Source organism: Sciurus vulgaris, assembly GCF_902686455.1.
Source record: "Sciurus vulgaris genome assembly, chromosome: 1".
Lineage (NCBI taxonomy): Eukaryota > Metazoa > Chordata > Mammalia > Rodentia > Sciuridae > Sciurus > Sciurus vulgaris.
In genome coordinates, this window is record NC_136461.1 from 62,421,663 (window position 1) to 62,444,701 (window position 23,039).

The 23,039-nt window shown below is 36.2% G+C and overlaps 1 protein-coding gene across 8 annotated transcripts in view; it reads left to right on the top strand.

The window, feature by feature from the left end:
• Nucleotides 1–23,039, top strand: part of TNNI3K (TNNI3 interacting kinase) — a 285,366-nt gene that overhangs the window by 182,572 nt on the left and 79,755 nt on the right. For all 8 annotated transcript variants that reach the window (XM_079128911.1, XM_079128916.1, XM_079128915.1 and 5 more), the window contains 3 exons: nt 7,675–7,727; nt 8,055–8,107; nt 12,032–12,164. In XM_079128911.1, coding sequence (XP_078985037.1) covers nt 7,675–7,727; nt 8,055–8,107; nt 12,032–12,164 — 239 coding nt within the window. The remainder of the gene's footprint in view (nt 1–7,674; nt 7,728–8,054; nt 8,108–12,031; nt 12,165–23,039) is intronic.

The following is a 23,039-nucleotide window of genomic DNA, read 5'->3' on the forward strand; positions in this document are numbered from 1 at the left end:
TGGTCTGAAATTTTCTTTCCTCGATGTGTCTCTGTCTGGTTTAGGTATCAGGGTGATATTGGCTTCATAGAATGAGTTTGGGAGGGTTCCCTCCTCTTCTATTTTATGGAATACTTTGAGAAGTATTGGTTGAGCTCTTCTTTAAAGGTTTTGTAGAACTCGGCTGAGAACCCATCTGGTCCCGAACTTTTCTTTGTTGGTAGGCTTTAATGACCTCTTCTATTTCATTGCTTGAAATTGATTTATTTGTGTATGTCCTCCTCATTCAGTTTAGGTAATTCATATGTCTCTAGAAACTTGTTGATGTCTTCGAGGTTTTCTGTTTTGTTGGAGTATAGATTTTCAAAATAGCTTCTAATTATGTTTTGTATTTCACTTGTGTCTGTTGTGATATTTCCTTGTTCATTCCAAATTTTAGTAATTTGAGTTTTCTCCTTCTTTCTCTTTGTTAATGTGGCTAAGCGTTTATCAATTTTGTTTATTTTTTCAAAGAACCAACTATTTATCTTGTTAATTTTTCCGATTGTTTCTTCTGTTTCAATTTTGTTGATTTCGGCTCTGATTTTAACTATTTCCTGTCTTCTACTACTTTTGGTGTTGGTCTGCTCTTCTTTTTCTAGGGCTTTGAGCTGTAGTGTTCAGTCGTTTATTTGTTGATTTCTGCTTCTTTTGTTGAATGCGCCCCATGAAATAAATCTTCCTCTAAGTACTGCTTTCATGTTGTCCCAGAGATTTTGATATGCTGTGTCTTTGTTCTCCTATACTTCTAAGAATTTTTTATTTCCCTCCTGATGTCTTCTGTTATCCATTCATCATATAATAGTGTATTATTTAATCTCCAGGTATTGGAGAAGTTTCTGTTTTTTATTCTGTCATTCATTTCTAATTTCAATCCATTATGATCTGATAGAGTACAAGGTAGTATCTCTATCTTCTTGTATTTGCTAACAGTAGCTTTGTGGCATAAAACATGGTCTATTTTAGAGAAGGATCCATGTGCTGCTGGGAAGAAAGCGTATTCATTCTTTGTTGGATGGTATATTCTATATAAGTCGATTAAGTCTAAATTGTTGATTGTGTTATTGAGATCTATGGTTTCTTTATTCAATTTTTGTTTGGAAGATCTATCCAGTGGTGAGAGAGGTGTGTTAAAATCGCCTAGTATTATTGTGTTGTGGTCTATTTGATTTCTGGAATTGAGAAGGATTTGTTTGACGTACATGGATGAGCCAATGATCAGGGCATAGATGTTTATGATTGTTATGTCTTGCTGATTTATGCTTCCCTTAAGCAGTATGTAATGTCCTTCTTTATCCCTTCTGACTAGTTTTGGCTTGAAGTCCACATTATCTGAAATGAGGATGGATACTCCAGCTTTTTTGCTGTGTCTGTGTGCATGGTATGTTTTTTCCCATCCTTTCACCTTTAGTCTATGGGTATCTCTTTCTATGAGATGAGTCTCTTGCAGGCAGCATATTGTTGGATTTTTCTTTTTAATCCAATCTGCCAGTCTATGTCTTTTGATTGATGAGTTCAGGCCATTAACATTCAGGGTTATTATTGTGATATGATTTGTATTCCCAGTCATTTGACTCATTTTTGTTTTTTTGACATGATTTGGTTTCTCCTTTATTTGGCTATTCCTTTAGGCTAGTTCCTCCTGTTGCTGATTTGCATCACTGTTTTTCATCTCTTCCTCATGGAATATTTTGCTGAGAATGTTCCGTAATGCCGGCTTTCTTTTTGTAAATTCCTTTAGCTTTTGTTTATCATGGAAGGATCTTATTTCATCGTCAAATCTGAAAGCAAGTTTTGCTGGGTATAAGATTCTTGGTTGGCATCCGTTTTCTTTCAGGGCTTGGTAAATGTTGTTCCAGGCCCCTCTAGCTTTTAGTATCGGGATTGAAAAATCTGCTGATATCTGTATTGGTTTCCCCCTGAATGTAATTTGATTCTTTTCTCTCGTGGCCTTTAAAATTCTGTCTTTATTTTGTATGTTATGTATTTTCACAATAATGTGCCTTGGTGTGGGTCTGTTGTAATTTTGTATATTTGGAGTCCAATAAGCCTCTTACACTTGGTTTTCCATTTCATTCTTCAGATTTGGGATATTTTCTGATATTATTTCATTGAATAGATTGTTCATTCCTTTGGTTTGTTTCTCTAAGCCTTTCTCAATCCCAATAATTCTTAAATTTGGCCTTTTCATGATATCCCATAATTCTTGTAGATTCTGTTCATGATATCTTACCAACTTCTCTGTTTGGTCAACTTTGTTTTCAAAATTAAATATTTTGTCTTCAATATCTGAGGTTCTGTCTTCCAGGTGTTCTATCCTACTGGATATGCTTTCTATGGAGTTTTTAACTTGGTTTATTGTTTCCTTCATTTCAAGGATTTCTGTTTGTTTGTTTTTTTTTTCAGTATCTCTAACTCTTTATTGAAATGATCTCTTGCTTCCTGTATTTGCTCTTTTAACTGTTGATTGGTGCGATCATTTAATGCCTGCATTTGCCCTTTCATCTCTTTCTTCAATGCTTGCATTTGCTCTTTCATCTCCTCGTTTGCTTCCCTGATTGTTTTAATTATGTACATTCTGAACTCCCTTTCTGACATCTCTTCTGCTGTGCTGTCATTGGGTTTTATTGATATAGTATCTAGGTTTGTTTGGGACATTTTCTTCCCTTGTTTTCTCATATTGGTCCGATGTCAGTGGGACTCTGTGATATTGCAGATTTCCTCTATTGGCTTATAGTGTCCCTGTAGATTTCCAGTGTATCACCTCCCAGCCTTCAGTAGCCTGAAGTCTTGGAGTAACGTGATAATGCAGTGCTTCCGAAGAAAGCTGCCCCTAGCCCACTACTGGTTCCAGAGCTTGGAGCTGGCTCTGTATGGAAAGGCTCTCACTGGGGGGCCTGCTCCGAGAAGCTGGCCCTGTGGGAGGAGCCCACCGCCAGAGCGCGCAGGGCTGCCTGGAGAAGACTCTAGCTGCCCTGCCCTACTCTAATAAGCTGCCCAAATCTGGGCCTGCCACCTGGGCCGAGCTTCACCGGGTGGGGGAGACTCACCTTGTGGCTCTATTTTAGTCCGAGTCTCTCAATGCCTCCCCTTCTTGAATCCTGGGTTCTGGAGCGACTGGAGATGCAGTCACCCTCTATTCCGCCATCTTGGATCGCCCCTTGGAAAAAGCCTGGGGCTGGAGGGGGCAGGGCCGCCTGGAGAGGTCTCTGGCTGCCCTGCCCTGGTCCCAGAGGCTGCTTGCGGATTGGCGGTCTCCTCTGGCTTGGGGACTTGTGGCTGGCTCTGTGTAGAAAGGCTCTCACTGGGTGGTCTGCTCCAAGAAGCTAACCTAGAAAGGCGCTTCCCGCTGGAGGGAGTTGAGCTGCTTGGGGAAGTCCCTGGCTGCCCTGTCCTGGTCCCTGAAGCAACCTGCAGGCCAGAGCTTGCTGCGCTGGCTCAGGGACTTGGAGCTGGTTCTGTGCAGAAAGGCTCTCACTGGGGGACCTTCTCCGAGAAGCTGGAGTATCTGGCCCTGTGGGAGGAGCCCACTGCCGGAGTGCGCAGAGCTGCCTGGGGAAGACTCTAGCTGCCCTGCCCTACTCTAATAAGCCGCCAGTATCCAGGCCTGCTGCCCAAGCCGAGCTTCACTGGGTGGGGGAGACTCCACCCCTGTGGCTCTATTTTAGTCCGAGTCTCTCAATGCCTCCCCTTCTTGAATCCTGAGTTCTGGAATGACTAGAGATGCAGTCACCCTCTAGTCCGCCATCTTGGATCGCCCCCTGGAGGTAGTTCTTAAAATTAGTTTTTATTGTTACTGAATGGTTAGAAAAAAGGAGGACTAATCCAAAAGACTATCTTGAAGTGAAAATAGGAAATTTCACTTTATTCTACTACTTCTAAATGTGTTCTCATTCTATGATGTAATCCTTACAGCATCCTTTTTGATGTTTGACCACATTTACCTCTATGAACTTACAGTGTCTACTATTCCTAAATTGTCACTGCATCCCTTATTTTCTCCAGTCTGTTGTTGTTTGTTAAACTAAGATTTCACCTTGAGTGTGCTTTCAAAATTATAAATTTTATAGCCACTAACTTGCAGGTCTCATCTTGCCAAGCATATGACTTTTGTCAAGTTCCGCAGCCTCCCAAGTTAGCTGCTCTCCTTTTCATAAATGTTCCCAGGCTTTCTGGTAAGACAACTCTTTCTAATTAAATATATCTTTGCTTTGTAGTTAGAAAGCCCAGACTAGAAATTTTGAAGCTGACCATTGGGTTTTGATTCTTTTTTATGATCTGTATCTAAACTGTCCTCTGATCTAAAAACTTTTCCAATGTCTTGATAGAATGGTTCAATATCTTTTCTATTTTTTACTCTACCTTTCTATTTAGTCCTTCATTAACTAGAGCTTAAAATTATTCTTGAATGTCAGTACCTCTGCTTTTAAAGCATTACACAATACCACTTTGATTCAAATATACTCCCAATATTTTATAGCACATATTCTCCAATTTAACAAATGCATTCTTAAAATTCCTCTTATATACACGTTTTACCAACCCTTACCCGTTTGCCAAGACCTTCCTCTAATCTGGAATTCTTTTCTCCTCTGTCTTTCCCTGCCTCATCTTCTCACTACAGCCTAAGTCCAGTCTTTGCCTGTCTACTCACCACTATATCCCTGAACGTAAGAAATTCTCTGGCACATAACAAGTTCTCAGCACATATGTAGAAACTCAATAACTGACTGTCCTTCAAAATCCACTTCAAATCTTATCCATTCCTTAACTATGCTATTTTCTGTGAAAATATTCATTTTTGTTTTCACTAGCAGATTTTAAGGTCCTGAAAGAAGAAAACCATACCTTGTATTACTGTGCATCTCTCAGAGCAGTATAATAACATCAGGAAAGTAAATACCAGGCTTTGGGGGGAAAGTACAGAAAGATGGTTTACAAAGCATATATTGATCACCTACTATTGGTTTCTCATCACCTCCTATTGGTCAGGAACGGTTCCAACATCTGAGATGCTAATCAAGATGAGGTGGACTTTAGATCCACATTGTCACTACCTTCATAGATTGTGTTAATATACTTAAATTCTCTGAGCTTTGGGCTCCTTCTCAAGAAACAGAGAGAGTAAGTTAGCTCTAATGTCTTTTCCAGGTTAGTGTTCTATGAATTTTAAATATTTATTTAGATATTGATGAGTGGCATTCAATAAGTACTTAATGATTCAATAATACAGTCTTTACCACTCCAAACTCTGATTATTGTCTGAAATAATAGGATCTGTTTTCAGTTGATTTTCATGTATTTATCTGTTGAACAAATGTTTGTTGAATATTCCTGTATGAAAGCAGTGTAATCAAAATGCTAGAGATATACATCAATGAACAAGACACAATCCCTGCACTCTGAGATACGCTGCTTCTCATATCATAATGAGCAGGCTAATCCAGTGACCAAATATACTTAAATTTCTTTCATAAAAGAAAAAGAATTTTGCTAAACATCTCACCCCAACTCTAGCTAGCCATTATCATAGTCTTACAAACATATATTATTTACTTTGGAAAAAGTTTAAAGAAATCAAAAAGCAAAATATGCCCTAGAAGTACAACTTACTTGGGACTTCTCTAGGTTTTAAGACATGTCGTAAAATTTCTTACATTTTACACAATGGACATTATATTAGAAAAGGATGGGGAACAGTGTTAAGCAGAGTTTCAGTGATCCCTTTCCTATATTTAACTAAAGCTGCTCCATTTACAAACGTTTTTATGGAAGAAGTTATGCCACTAAGAGAAAGTTTTGTGACTGCTGTTCTAGGTTACTATTTGGAATTAACAACAAAATAATAGAGTGCTATATACAATTTAATATGATTGATGAATCTATGCTCAGTGTGTATTTTAATATATGTAAAATGTAAGACAATTATCCCTTGCTAGCCAAGGGATCATGGTATTGAAGCTCCCTTAAATCCTTCAAGGAATCTTGTGGCATGGCATTTAAATACACTTTCCTCTTGCATTTGGACTTCCAGAGAGCTCCTGATACTTTATGTTTCTTGGTGATGGCAATTTCATGCCCATTACCCTTACCAATATACGATTTGTGGTTAAAGATAGCATCTTGAGGGTCATTGTTTTGACATCCTTAAATACTTATACACTGTGCTACTCCAAGTGTCTTTGCACACCATTTCAATTTTCAGCAGTTGAAAAACAGATTCAGACTATATGCCAAGATAAACTTCATTAACAATATAAGAGAAGTTCAGAAGTAATTTTCTTGTAAAACTCAAGTCAATGCCAGAAAGCATTTTATAAATGATTTAATATTATCCCAGACTTACCAAGGACTGAAAAAAAATTGGTATTTTCCATTTTTGGTTATGAAGCAAAAAGATTAAGGAGAGAGGAACAATATGCAATTTATATAAAATAAATGTAGTGTGGCCCCTCCATACTGCAGGAAATTTAGTGCTGATCTCCTAATACTGAAATAACTGATTTACGAGCCAAAATATAAAATAAGCATCAAAGACATTCAATAAGTACTAATCATCATATGATTGTTCATAAGATATTACACAATCCAATTCACTAATATATGGGAGTAATGACCTCTCCTTGCCCAGTCCTAGCTTTGATTTATTTCTTGAAAATGATACTTCTCCCACCCATCTTTATGGAGGTATAATTGACAAACAAAAATTGGCCCAGTGCGGGGGTGCATGCCTATAATCCCGTGGCTCAGGAGGCTGAAGCAGGAGGATCTTGAGTTCGAAGCCAGACTCAGCAAAAGCAAAGTGCTAGGCAACTTGTGAGAACCTGTCTCTAAATAAAATACAAAACAGGGCTGGGGATATAGCTCAGTGTTAGAGTGCCCTTGGGTTTAATCCCCCAGTATCAAAAACACCAAAGCAAAACAAAAATTGTACATATTTATAGTGTACAACGATGTTGTGACACATGTATACATTGTGAAATAATTACCCGTCAAGCTAATTAACATATCCATTCACTACACAGTTACCTATTTTCGTGTGGTGAAAGCATTTAAGATTAATTGTGACACTCTTCCTAATCTTCTTGAATTCTAGGTTGGAAGGAAGATTCTGATGACCTTTATACCTTTTATCCCTCAAAATCTTATCATGTGGTTTACCTGGCATTATTTCACAGGCCTTCAAAACACTCACTGTCCTGAGACAGTATCTGGAATGTTTTGTCCGAGACATTTTCGATGGAGTCCTTTTATATTGGCTGCAGGCCCTGCCTCGAACCATTCCTGTGCCTGGGTCTTCAAGGAGCTGTTTCTCCTGCCCCAGCTCTGAAGACTGGTCATGACTTTTACCTTTTGTCTATAGCCACAATTGTGTTAGCCTAAAGGAGCTGAAAACATCTTTAGTTAATGTGTTTTTTGACAAGTAGAGAGGATTAATCTAAAGTAGGAATGCTTTGCTTTATACATTCAATGTTAGAGCATGATCATATTTTATAAATATCTCTTTTGAATTAGCAAAACTAAGAGAATTCAGGATAGCCTTTTGGGACACATTTAGTTTCTGGGATGAAAAAATGATGACTAATGTTCTCTTCTTATGGGTCAAATCAGTTAAGAAGTAATAAAACTTACTCAAAATCTGCTTTTTTCCCCCAGTCACAACATTCTTCTCTATGAGGATGGGCATGCAGTGGTGGCAGATTTTGGAGGTGAGATTTCCAGCAATAATATTCCAACTGACATCAGTTTCTCTTTTCATTTCTACTTGGTGCCAAATATGGTACAATAAATCTGAAAATTTATTTTACACTGACAGATATACTTATCTAAGTTATTCAAATTTCAATGATACTGAATTTTGAAAATATATCAGTTGTTCTTGGTTTTTTTTCCTCTTTGTTATCCCCAGGCAAGATAAGGAAGTGAGAATGTAAATATGACAAAGACTTCTCAAAGTTTCAGAATTTTAGCTCTCATCTTTGACCTTGGTTTTGAGATATTTCTGTTGACATGAATCTGTTTTCTCTTTCTTTCAGAATCAAGATTTCTACAGTCTTTGGATGAAGACAACATGACAAAACAACCTGGGGTTTGCTGCTGCTTTCGTTCCCTATAATTATAAAACAATTAAAATGTGTAAACTCAGCATGAGAGGGAGAAGATGAGAGCAGCTTTAACTGGAAAAATGTCATTGTCTCAGTGCGGGATAATGTTTTATGTTTTTATTTTCAATAAACCCCAAAAATAACTATTCCAAGTTTCTTCTAGAGAAATAGATAAGATATGTGTTTGGGAAATATTATAAATTAAACAGTAGAGATATGTTTCAAATACAGCTTATAAGTACATGACAGGCATGTATAACTGACTTTCATATTGAGGTTACTATTTTAATAGGTAGCTAACTCTACACTTAGTGGTTCACCAGCATCTATTAACTATTCAAAGTTCTCCACTTTAGCATTATAAGGTAATAACTGGTATAGCTAAGCATTAATGATTAAGCAAAATATAAATCATAACATCAAAAGCAAGACTAATTATACTTAGAATGCCTGCAAATAAATTCATCACTTGCCCTCTCCTTCATTAGTCCAATTTGTTCCCCAAAAATAAGTACACTTCCCTTTCTGAACTATCTGTGATATCTAATTACCCAAGTTTGGAGTAATATCTTATCCTTTCCCTTTACTGCTTTTACTTGCACAGAACTGAGTAACTTTATTTTTAATCTCCCTCCCCGCAAGTTTTAAGTTTTTTTTTTTTTTTTTTTTTTTTTTTTTTTTTTTAATTTTCTCAAACTCTTCATTTCCTACTACCTCAGTTCAGATCCTCATCATCCCATTTTTGGACTCTTATGATAGACTTCTAACTCCCCTTCTTTTCCAGTTCATTATTTCCCACATCACTTAACTTCTGCTGTTCTAGCAATTCCCATCCTACTATAAGTTCTCAATAATGTTACATTGCCTAAAGGCTAAAATTCAAATTCCTTTGACTGACAGTTTCCTACTGTCCCCTTTCTAGTCCCAAGGCCACACTGTAGCCTTCTTTTCCACCACAAGTTGTTTCAAAGGCTCCTGTGCCCCAGCACAGATGCCTCATGGCCATTTCCCAAACATTCCATTCACTTTCACACCTCTGTAGCCCTGCCAGTATGGTGTCCTTTGACTGGAAAATCCTTCATTGTCCTCCACCTGGGAGAAGACTATTCAGCTCTGGCAGACTTTACCCATTTTATGAATATTCTTTTCTATAACCCGCACCTTCCCACCTTTTCTCTATGGGCTTTTATTATACTTTGACCGGTTAGTTTTCTCTCTTAGTCATTCATCAAGCATTTATTGAGTGCCTACAATGTGTAAGGAATTGTTCAGAGGACAAGGAGTGCAAAATGGAAGTAGAATATTCGTTCTTGACCTCAAGGAGGAGCTCATGTTCTAGGGAAAACAGTACTGAGCAGATTACTGGGGAAAACAGTAATGAGCAGATTTAAAATAATGATTGATTTAAAATAATGTGGAAGATCAGTGATAGTTATCACACAGCATCATGAGAGTCAGGTAAGATGAATAGGGGGTAATCAGATGATGGAGAGGAAGGAAGGTCATTTCAGACAGAGTGAACAGCATGAGAAAGGATACAAGGAAAGATGAAAAACCAAAGTTTTGGAAAGAACTTCAAACTGCTTGGCATTATTGGCATGTACAGCATGAAGAGAAGAAGATGAGTTAGAGTTAGGTGGGAATCATGTTATTGGCAATGTTGCAAAAGAACAGTTATAAATACTGATTTCCCCAGTGTAATAGTCAGTGTTCTATTACTACTGCAAAATGTATGAGTCTGAGAACTTTATATTGAAAAAAAGTTTATTTAGCTCATAGTTCTGGAGGTTGAAAACCCAGACAGTATAGTGCCAGTTATAGTGAGTACTCTCCTCACAGCATCACAACATGATGAATGACTTCATGGTGGGAGTATGTGTGGAGAGAATAGCTCACATGAGGAGATAGGAAGCCAGAAAATGGGGAGGAATTTTTTTTTTAAAACAACAATTGCTATCATGGGAACTAATTGGGGTCTCATGATGCTCTAGTCAGCTTTTTTGCTGCTGTGACTAAATGACCTGACCAGCAACTGTAGAGGAGGTTTTAGAGGTCTTAGGCCAGCTAAGAATGAAGGCCAGCTCCGTTGCTCAGGGATCCAGGTGAAGCAGAACATCATGGTAGCAAAGTGTGGCAGCTCACATCATCAGGAAGCAGAGAGAGATTCCACTTACCAGATACAAATATATACTCAAAGCCATGCCTCAATTCCCACCTTCTCCAGTCACACCCTATCACTTCAGTTACCACTCAGTTAAGGGTAGGGATTAAATCACTGATTGGGTTAAGAGTCTTACAACCCAATCATTTCTCTCTGAACCTTCTTGCATTGTCCTCTTTCACAGGACAAACTCATCTAGCACCTGAGACACAGATGTAGCTACATCAGTGAGTCTTGACTGTGGCTGCCCACTTTTTGAAAAACATGATGCCTGAATCCAACCCATACAAATTGTGATAAATCGTAATTTATTTAATGGTATTTATCTTGGGTATTTGCATTCTTTTTTTCAGAGTCCCACCAAATGATTCTATAGTGCAGCCAGTAGGGACTCTCTCTAAATAAACTTTGTTGAATAGAATTAAATTGAATTTCACCAACAGCAAGAATTATTAATTCTTATATCCTAGCAGCACATTATTTAAGCACAGCATCACTCTGGATTTATTTTGGAGACTATTTTATTTCTTACTAGTTATGTTGCCTTATTTAAGTTCCCTAATTATTCTATAATTCCTCTACGCAAAAACAGGCACGATATATGCCTACTCTCACTCATGCAATGTTGTGACACAATGTATAAATTACTATATAAATGGAGACTATTTGGAATGTGAAAGCTCATGTGGGAGAATTGCATGTGAGCAACATAATCAGAACAAAGATATTCTTGGAGAGCTGCAATTATGCATGATTTCCAAATAAGGTAGACATTTCGAAAGAATTATCAATAGCCAATACTGCACGTAGGATTTCAGTAAGAGTAATAAAATGACACCAGTTTTCTTCAGTGGAAATACAAAGGTGTTTGGAAAAATTCATTGATATCTTATGGAGACTTGAGATTGAAGAGCTGCAAGGGTAAGGGCCTAACTCATTTGTTTTTTTCCTTGAGGAATCTGAGGTTCAGGAAAAACAAGGGACTTGTCCAGAGCTGTCTGGTCAGTGGTCAAACAAGAACTAGAATTTTCATCTCCTAACTCAAAATCTAAAGTTCTGCCCCTTAAGTGACAAATAAACCAAATTTATGCATTTGCAACCCAGTATTGAAACATATTTTTTAAACCGTAATGGCAAATAAAAGGAATGTAAATAATGTCATTAAAACACATGAGGCTACAACTTTGTATAGAGAATCTTGTAACATCTTATGGTCCTGTTTTCTGGAATATTTCCCCAATGGAATTCAGAAATAGTCCATCTGGGCAAACAAGGAAAATATGATAGACTTAATCCTGCCAGTGAAGAATCTACTTCTTTGCAATACTCTGGCACAACTCTGATCCTTTTTCTCCTTAACCGTGGAGACTATTTGTGGGCCTAAATTAGAGACTTCCTCAATTACAACCTGAAGGCCTAACTAGGGAGGGTGCCTCCGGAAACCCTATGGCTATGCCCTATGGTTGGATATTCTGAAGCTTTCATCCAGGAAAAAGATGCTCACAGGTTATAAAAAGGAAAAAAAAAAAAAAAAAAAATGTGGCTGTTGTGATAATCATTTTATGAGGTAGTTACTTGAATAACATTGGTGATTTTTTGGAAGAATTATGTATTTGATGATCTTGTAATGACTGAAAAAAAAAGTGCTCTGTATATCAGAAGAACCCTTAGCAAGTCCTCACTCGGACTGTGCTCTGTGCGGGACACCCAAGCACTTGATAACCCGCTGTGACTTCTCCATGCGCAGAACCTCCGCTGGATGGCTCCGGAGGTGTTCACGCAGTGCACGCGCTACACCATCAAAGCCGACGTCTTCAGTTACGCTCTGTGTCTGTGGGAACTCCTCACTGGCGAGATTCCTTTCGCCCACCTTAAGCCAGGTAAGACAGGCGACACTGAAATTCCTTGCTTTCCAAAGTTCCGAGCATTTTCACAGCTTCAAAAAGTATTTTCCCCCCAAATAGTTATTCTCAGTGGAATGGAAAGGAGAAGAGGTAAGCAAACAATCTTACATTGTGTTAAGGTGGTGACCAATTCAGAAAAGGTAATGACAAGGTGATTTTAGACACAGAAGTATAGGAATATTTTATTAAAGTTTAGGACTTTGATTTATCAGTTTTTAATAAAACAAGCAGTTAACTAGGGTCATATGGGGCAAATAATGTAGACAGTACTCTATTTACTTTTGGAGATTAAATTTTAGAAATACCCTTTTAATATGTATATAGGATGGAAAAGTAGCAACGTGAAAATACCTTATCGGGACTTCAATTGCTTTTCCTAATAATTTTGTATTACACATATGGACACATTCTCAAACTCGAACTTTGTGAGTAATCCTCATTTTCATTGATAATATACATTATATCTGGCTTACATGTAGAAAGTAGAGATGAGGAATTTAATCATGGTAAAATGTGCACATAATTTATATTGAAGGTTAATTTTATTTCCATCTATCTTTTCAATTTTACTTGTGATGCTTTCATGTATTGTCACACTGTACTGGAAACTCTTTAAGGGCTTTGCATTCCTAGTGCCTACGATCCTTGAAAATCAGTTGTCAAATCATAAATTTTAAATGAATTATATTGTGATCTTCTAATAACCACCCTATAATAATGTATCAATAGGATAAAGTAAACAGGCAAATTAGTTAAATATCCCTTTTAACAAGTTAAAAATCCTAACAAAATTATCATTTATTAGTACTGATGTACACAGCAAAAGCACATCATTTGCTCTCCCTTCAAGGTATTTTTCCCAATAGGGTGCTTTTTAGGAATTACATGTTCTGTACATAGTTTTTTGAATGCACTAATGATGTAATTGTCCTAATCATTCTGTGTATACTTTTCATAACTTTAAATGATATTTGCCCTTGTTATAGTATGGATGTGATGACTTTACTGTGAACTGACTGACATTGCCATTTGTAAGAAGTTCTGATGTACTTTCTGTGTCTTAGAGTTTGCATTCTCATAAGACTGCTGGATATATAACAAATCAATTCTAACTCTAGATTACTATGGTATGTTTTTATGAGAGAGAGAGATACATCTTTATTCCCCATACCCCTTGTACAAATACATTCACCTGAATCTGTTGATTTTATCTGCTAATATATCTTAGGGAATGATTACCACTTATCATCAGTCACCTCCTTCCTAGCTCAGGCCACTATCTGTTAATTAAACTATTACAATAATCTTTTTAAAAATCAGGCTTATTGAAATATAACTTAAACACAGAAAAAAAAATCTACCCTTTTAGATGAACAGTTCAATGTGTTTTAATAAATATATACAGTCATATACAGTTGTATAACCACAATTACAATCAAGATAAAGAAATTTCTATCATTCCAAAATGTTCCAGGTGTCTGATTGAAGGCTATCTATTTCTTCCATCTCAGTCCCTGGCAACTGTTGATCTGATTTCTGTCCTTACAGGTTTGCCTTTTCCAGAATGTATTATAAATGAAATTATATTTTGCTTATCAGTAATTCAACCTTTTTCACTTCCATGTAATATCCCATGCTGCATGCATTTGTAAGTTGACTGAGTTATTCTCACTTTGGGACATTTATAATTAAAGTTACTAAAATCATTCAGTCTTTGCATGGTGGTTTTCATTTCTCATGGATAAACACATGAGATGGATTGCTAGATTTTAAGATAAGAGTTTTTCCAAGTTATCTATACAATTATTGATTCTACCAGTAGTTTGATAATTTTTATTTAAATATATAAATAAATTAGTTATTTAAATTAGGATATGATTATATATCATTGTATATTTTACTTTTTTATAATAATGAATAACATTGATAATTCTTTCATATGTTTATTTGGTATTCATATCACTTATATAAAGTGTTCATTCAAATTGTCTAACAAGTTCTAAAAATTCTTAGATTCTACACAGAAGTCCTTCAACTGCTATGTAGATTTCAGGGATTTTCCTGCAGTCTGTGGCTTGCTTTTTCTTGTTCGTATTGATGACTTTCAAAGAGCAAAATTTTTTCATTTCAGTGAAGTTCATCACATCAAATTTTTAAACCATTTCTTTTCGTGTAACCTATCCAAAATATTCTAGCCTCACCCAAGAACTCAAAGACCTCCTCCTATGTTTTATATAAAAGTCTTGTAGGTTTAATTTTTATATTTATAAGGTCTATTCTGCACTCATTCTTGTAGCATGGTATGAATTGGTTATTCTTTTTTTTTTTCTTAAATATGAATGCCCAATTGGTTCAGTATGATTTGTTGGGGGACAAGAACTGCCCTTTTTCCATTTAATTATTTTGGTACCTTTGTAAAAAACATCAGATGACAGTGCATGTGTACTGATTTCTCTCTTTTATGTTTCATTGACCCATGTTTTACACTTATGTAAATACCATACTATCTTGATAGTTAGTGTTACTAAGTCTTGAAATTAGGTAATGTGAAACCTCCAAATCTGCTTTTCTTTGTTAAACTTATTCTAGCTATTCATTTTTTTTTCTGTTTTCATATAAATTTTAGAATCAGCTCATCTTTTTCTACAAAAAAATTTTGGAATTTTTATTAGATTGCACTGAATCTATAAATGAATATGGGAAAAAATTACATTTAAGTACATTGGGTCTTCTGCTGACAAATATGGTATACCGCTCCATTCATTTAATTCTTTATTTTCTCCCAATGTATTTTATACTTTTTAGTATACAGGTCTTATACCTTTCTTAGATTTATCTCTATAAATTTTCTGTTTCTTGATGCTATTATGAATGTCATTTTTAAAACTTTAATGTCCAAAGTTTCTTGACTAGCATATGAAAATATAAGATTTTAAGCAATAACATAGTACCCTATAAACTTGCTCAATTCACTTATATCCCTTCCAATAGGGTTTTTTGTTGTTGTTGTTGTTTTATTTTTGGTACATTCTTTGGGACTTTTACACAGGTGATTATGTCATCTGTAAATAAATAAAATTTTATTTCATTTCAATCTGTATGTCTTTTAAATCTTTTTATCTTATCTTCCTACACAAACAAAGGCCTTTAGTATAGTGTTGAATAGAATTTTTTAAATATCCACCTCAAACCTATTGGTTTCTCACAGTTTCTTCCACCACCATCCTGGTTCCCTAATTCAAACTACCAGCTTTATCACTTGAACCATGAAAATAGCCTTTGACTATTCTACCTTTGCTTCCTCTTGTCCCTGCTTCCTTTTCAATCTCTACACATCCACTGGAATGGTATTTTAAAACATAAACTAGCTTATGTCACCATTGCTTAAGATTATCCTGTAGCTTCCTATATTCTTAGGATTGAAAGGCAAAAACTATTAATAGCTCCTGAAAGAATCAACCTGATCCTCTTTTTCTGGCCTAACTCATTCAGTTTCATCCAGTGAAAATGCCCCAGTCACTCCAGCCTTGTTTTACTTCCTTCACTCTAGTCTTTTATACTCCAATCTTCTTCTGTGCTCTAGCTACAATAGCCTTCTTTTGCTGCTTTCAATATTTTGCATTTCATCTCACCTCCCACCTTTCATAAACTGTTTTCTCAATAATTGCCATTAATGATGAGTATCACCAATATTACTGTGAAGCTCAAATGAAATGATGTTTCGTAAACTGAAAACCCACACAATTGCAAGGTGAAAGATCCAAGGGAAAGATTTAATATGAAGTCAAGTTTTCCTATGATTCTGTACTTATATGGCATTCTTATTGTCTAGGAAGCCCAGGTTTAAACCTCAAAGTCACCCATGACTCTTCTGATTTACTCCTGTGTTCTTTAATTGCCCTCCTATTCTTTCTCCCTCTCTCTCTCTCTCTCTCTCTCTCTCTCTCTCTCTCTCTCTCTCTCTCTTTCATTATTTTATTTTCAGCCCCATTTTCCAAATATCTTCAAAATTCAGCCACTTATCACCTTCTCCACTGCTTCATCCTTATTAGAATACTGCCTAGTATCTTAAACATTATCCTTGTCTTCAGTTTTCCTTACAATTTTTTCCTACCAATCGCTACTTCTAGTTATCTAAAAATTCTAATTTAATCATATGATTTGCTTGGCTTAAAATACCTAGTTTTTTCATTTGCTCTTAATATAAAAAAATTTTTTCTTAAAACAATCTACATGAATGGTCAAGAAATAGATGAAAAATGTTCAATATTATTAGCCATCAAGAAAATGCAAATCAAAACCTCAGTAGTCTATCACTTGAATCCAATTTGATTGAATGTTATCAAAAACACAAAAAATAACAACGGCTAATGAGGAAGTGGAGGAAAAAAGCATCCTAATATACTGTTGATGGGAATGCAAATTAGTACATTCATACAAAACAATATGGATATTCCTCAAAAAACTAAGAGTAGATCTACCGTATGAACTAGCTATTCCACTTTTGGTTGGGTATACATAACATACCAATGAGAGCACTCCCATGTTTATTGTGTCACTATTCATATTATGTTAGAGATGGTACCCATTAACTGATGAATAGTTAAGGAAAATGTAGTATGTATATACAATGGAATATTATTCAATCATAAAGAATGAAATCCTGTCATTTACAGCAAAGTGGGTAGAACTGGAGGACATTATGCTAAGTGAAATAAGCCAGACACAGGAAGACAAGCATCACGTTCTCTCTGATACATGGAAGCTAAAACACAAGTGTCAACCTGAATGTGGAATAATGATTGCTAGAGAATGGAAAGTGTTGTGGGATAAAAGGAAGTAGGATAATGGGTACCACTAACAGAGTTAGATAGGAGGAATAAGTTCTGGTGCTGCAAAGCACCAGATGGCTACAATTCACAATAACCTGTTATGTATTTTATACAGATTTAGAAGAAAGAAGCTCAAAGACTCCAAACATAAAGAAATGATAAGAAGGAAGTGCTAGTTATCATGATTCAGTCAGTGCATACTGCATTCCTGGGTTGAAATATCGCACTGTAACACATACATATGTACAACTAAAACATGTTAATCTGAAGATAAAATAAAATACAATAATCTAGCAAGCCCTTCACGACCCTGTCCCTGTTCTCCTCTTAGGTCTGCCTCTCACCTCACGTGACTTGTCATATGTGTTCCAACTACAGGGAGTGACTTCATTTCCCCTGCGCACTTCCTCTCCCCTCCATGCCTTTGTATGTGTTTGTCAGAAACACTCTTCCCCACTTTCCATCTTACTAACTCCAATTTACTTTTAGAGCTTAGCTTTAACCTAAAATCCTACTCCCCAAAACTTCCTTAATTCTCCATAATCATGTTAAGTACCGTTTTCTACATTTCCCATGTCACCATTTATCATAGATTCGTCATATTTTACTCATACCTTTGCAATTTTCTCTATGCCATTATACTTTGCCAATTATAAAATGACACTTTCAAGGAGATAAAGTTTCCCTGTCTCATGGACCGCCCCCCCACTAGAAAACATTTACTTCACATAAGGGGAGAATATTATTTAATAAAAAAAAGTTAGAAGACTTGCCTAAGAATAAGTTGGTTCCAATGTCCCAGATATTAAAATTTATAGTCCTTTATTGGAAAAAGAATTTGTTTATGATAGATGCTGAATTTGTACGAGTTGGACAGTGACCATGCATCAAGAAACGAGACTGCTAATATCATTGTGGTGGTTAGGCAATCTAGCATATGTTCAGCAATAAATTATGTGAAGCATCAGATTCAATATGAGGTACATATTAGCTATTTACAATGAGCAACAAATCCATGACTACAGTGTGGGACAGCATTATCAATTATGGTAGTAGCAGCATAATACAAGGCTCATCCTTCTGAATTTAGCAGCAAGCTACCTCCTGGGAGAAATATAAAAGTAGAACAGTGATATTAGCATTGACTCCCACACAAGAGATAGGTGGACATTCAGAGGAACTTGAAGTTAGGGTCTCTTTTCAACAGTACATATTCAAATTAATCTTTTAAGCTCAGATTTTAAAAGAATTGAAAAGCTTTCACATCCACCACTTCAGGTCACCAGATCAAATGCCCATAGGGCCAATGGAAGCAGGCTCAAAGCACAATAGTGCAAAGAAGAGCAATCATGTGCCCTGATAGCTGCTGCCTAGCTGCAGCCAAATGGGACTGAGTGGGAGCACAGGTATGCCTGCTTACTGCTACCATAATTTATTTGTTTAGAAATCTAATGATTTTTAAATGTTGGCAATTATTTTAACTTTTTAAAAGAAAGCATTTTTTCAGGCTAACACTCTAGGGTCTAAAGAGAATTGGCCTAACGTGTAAAAGCATGAGTCTCGTGAGTTTGTGCAAGTTACTTAACCTAACCTAACTCTACCTGAATTTATTTTTAAAATGATCACAATAATAGGATGTACCTCAAAATGTTGGGGCAGTAGTTGACAACAGTAGTACTCAAAAAAGATTAGTTATTATTTTTTAATGCTTCCTTTGGGCCAAGAAGGGTGTAGAGTAAGTGAAACAAAGAGAAATAGAGCATTGCGCAGGCCCTCAAACTACTCATAATGCCAAGGGGAAGTAAGAAAAGTACAATAGATGCAGTAATCCTAACTAGAGAGAGCACAGAGGGCTGTAGGTGCTCTGTGAAGGGTCCTCCTGCCCAGACTGAAGGTGGGAAAAGAATAATAGGAAAGGATTCCTATTCCTACAGCAGGAGATACCTTAACTGCATCTCAAACAGACAATTGTTAATTAAATAGGTAAACAGTGGGAGGTGGGGAAGGTGTTCCAGCAGAAAGCAGTATCAGCAAGGTCCAGTGGCATGAAAAACCCATAAATAATTCAATAGGGACAAATCAGAGAATACAAGGACATCATTTGTAAGACATATGCTGTAAAACTGGAGTCAGATGGTGAAGGTCCTTGTGTAAGTCAGGGTTTTCCAGAGAAAAAGAACCAGTAGAATAAATAGAGTTAGCAAGAGGAAATGTATTATGGGAATTGGCCCACTTGATTATCATGTTTGGGAAGACCTTACAACACACATGCCTTCCATAAAATCAAGAATCAAGAAAGCAGTAGTATGATTGAGTTTGAGTCCAAAGATCTGAGACCCAGGAGGGCTTTTTGTGTAAGTTCCAGAGTCTCAAGGCCCAAGGTCCTGAAGTTCTGATGTCTCAGCTCCAAAAGAGATAGCTAGTTCATCTGAGCTTTCTCTGCTTTTTCATTCTACTGGGGTCCTCAGCAGAATGGATGATGTCTGCCCAAATTAATGAGAGTGGATCATCTTCACTCAGTCTACTGACTGGAATGCTAATCTCTTCCAAAGACACACCCAGACATCATTTTTTGCCATCTATCTAGTTATCCCTTGAGTCAGTCAAGGTGGCACATAAACTAACCATTATAGGCCTCTGTGTGTGTCAACAGTGGAACAAAGGAAGTCAGTGCAGAATTTTAAGGGATATAACACAACTCTATTATTATTTTAGAATATTCTGTCTTGTTACAAAGGAAAGGAGGAATTGGAATTAATACCCGGAGGCAAGGGGACAAGTTCTTCTAGAATAAATGTGTAAGACTTTAACTGGAGTAATGCCTTTGGAAGGTAAAAGAGAGGTTGGTTCGAGAAGATTTGAATAGCGCTTCAAAACATACTGAGGTGGGGACACAAGGGAGAGCAAGGAGTCAACAGTGACTCCCAGCCTTCTGACTCAGCCAGCAGGATGATAACAGATACTGGAGAAGGAGCAGATCTGTAAGAGAAATGATAAGATTGAGAAGAAAAAGAGCCAAAGGGTACAGCCAACAGAGAGAGAAGAACTAAGCAAGATGAAAAGGGAGCTGCTTCAACCTGGCAAGCAAGAGCTGTCCTGGAACCATTTCAGAGAAAGATATCAACACCTGATTCTCAGACTTTCTCTCCTATGCTTGTCTCCTCTAATATATCATAAGAAACTAAAGAAGAAAGCTGGGATAAATTAACCCATCAATACATATTTTATCCAATCACATTTCCTTATAACCAGAAACTAAATTTTGTGCACCACTTTCAGATCATAGTTTGAGGCCAAAGAAAAGAGCCTCCAGTTTTCCTTTTGTTTTCCTGAATGAGGCCAGCTGGTTCACAAGGAGACCCGATTCTGTGTCCTGGGATTCCTTAATGCCAAGCTCTAACTAAGTCTGGGATATGGCAGCAAATTAAGAGCATCTGCCAATTTATTATAGCCAGGTTTTGGTGAGACTTCATATTGAGACTTTAATTCAGAGTTGCGATGTGGAGACCAGGAGCCAAAAATGACTTGCAGACTTTTTGATCTTGCATATAGTTTTTAAAAATATGAATTATAGTACATTTAGAGACACTAGTATTCCACAGTTCTCATTTTTGTAGCCATTCAAGTTTTTAACCTTTCCTTAAATATTAGTTGGCCATTTTCTTTTCCATGTATAATAAGGATCCTAAAACGTCCTGAATATATTAATCTCAGCATGGATAAATATGCTGATGATATGGAAAAGTGGTAGGAAAATAGGAATAAACTAAATTCCATGTTTGTTGTGTTAATTCTTTTCAGTTTATCACTGAAGAGAGGAAAGTCAACTAATCACAGTGCAGATCACTGGAAAGATCGAATCGGTCCAATAGATGGTGATATTTGTATGAATATAGCTGATATTAACATTCCAATACTTCATTACACTGACAAAGATTGCAATGAGAACAGACAATGGTGCAAATTAATCTATTCTTCTGACAGTATGTAATGAGAATGGGATGTGGTTTAAAAAATTAAGCCATTCTTAGTACAAATCTCAAGATTGCAATCTCATGGTCTCTCTCAGATACTATACACTCTGGTGATACATCATTGAAAAGTGTCAGTTTAACAAAGAATGTGTCTTAGCTCTTGCTGGGATGGTAGAACACATTTGCTTTGTCTCACCACAGCCTGTCTCATTAAAAACAATAGAATAGAATCAATTGTGTTTTTCAGAACACATACACACAGTCAAAATTGAAAAAATATTCTGCTGTTTTATATTGGTCAATACTTACTAACAAAATATTTTGCTGTATTGCTCTCCTTTTTCTCCTTTTAATATGAATGCCTACATTTAATTTTATAAAGTAGAAAACAGTAAAAGTTAACTTTAGGAATTCAGAAACTAGTACCAATTTGTTCCTAAGCAGGGAATACATAGTTCATCATGGAGAGTTGCAAAGTTGTCCCTTCCACAAATGGTCACGTTGTGAGCTGGGCCTGGTGGTAGATGAGGTAGGTTGTAGCCTTTAAATTTACAGTAACACAATGTAAAGTTTTACTTGATATTCATACCCAAAGAATTCAAAAGCACCCCCCCAAAAAAGTTTTTGGTGGTCTAAATAGAACAGAGAACATACAATAATGTTTTATGATATCAAGTGTGGACTGAAAGCTATCAATTCAACTCTTAGATTTGTACATGGTGATAATAACAGCAACAACACAGCTAACACTTGATGAGAGCCAACAACGTGCTCGGTGCTATATGGATATTTTAACAGTGAGTCCCAATGATTTAGGTCCTATGAGGATAAGACACATGCTCAGTGTCACATGCTAGTTAAGAGGTGTTGTCAAGGCATAAATGCATGGCTCTCTGTCCCCAGTACACTGCTCAACATTATTATACTTTATATTCCCTGCTTCATCTTACATGTAGTGATATTATTACACACAGAGGTAAATTGAGTTAATGAGGATCTCCCAGAGAGTTTAGAGCAAAACCAGAGAGAAATTAGGTCTCCAGATTTCCCTATTAAGGGCATTTCTTAATGTGTAATAATGCTTCCATTTACTGAAGCTCCTTACCAAATGTTCTGAATAAAAGACAATGTTATTGATTGAATTTACCACCAGATCTCAATAATTTACCCGATTATGTAGTAATTTAATATTAAAGTAAACATAAAATTCATTTGTCAATGTTTCTTGACAACTAAGCATTGTGCTGTTCAGAAAATGTAATAATGAGTAAACTATTCCTTGTCATTAATCTATATTTTCAGTCATATATTCACCAAATGTTTACCAAGTCCTATTAGAATCTATCTAGTTAAGGGACATTTTTAACTACCACTTTTACTTATTCATTCAATGCATTCCTTTTGAATACCTATTAATTGCCAGTCACTGTCCTAGGCAGAGATATAATCATGAAAAGACGTAGTTCTGGACTCAAGGAGCTTGTGATCTGTCTACAGTGGCAAGCAAGTAAATAGACAATTCATTAGAGTACACTGGATGCTATAATAGTATAGAATGCTAGAAAAGTAATAGGAAGGGCACCCACAGACAGTATATTTAAGCTAAGATCTAGAAAATAACAGATATTATAAAAGACAAGAGGCTAGGGAAGAACATTCCAGGAAAAAGGAAACACATTTCAGAATCTATAATTGAACCATAAAAAGCAGTGAAGAATTCATTCATTAACTATGTATGCATTTGCCAATCTTACCAAAAGCAATAGCACCAGATATTTTTCTTAGCTCATTATCACTTACATAGAATAGTCAATACATTTTGATTTATCAATAAACAGATGAAGGTTGTCACATTTTGTTTTGGTTGCTCTTTTGAAAGGCAACACTGACAATCTTCATTCATTTTTTTTATAATATATGGATAAATAATGAAGAACTTAAATCCACAATTTGATTCCATTGTTATATAGATCCTTGAGGTTGAATCATAAAATTTTGTTTAACTCAAGCCTCAATATTCAGGGTAATGGGAGTGGGAGAAAGCT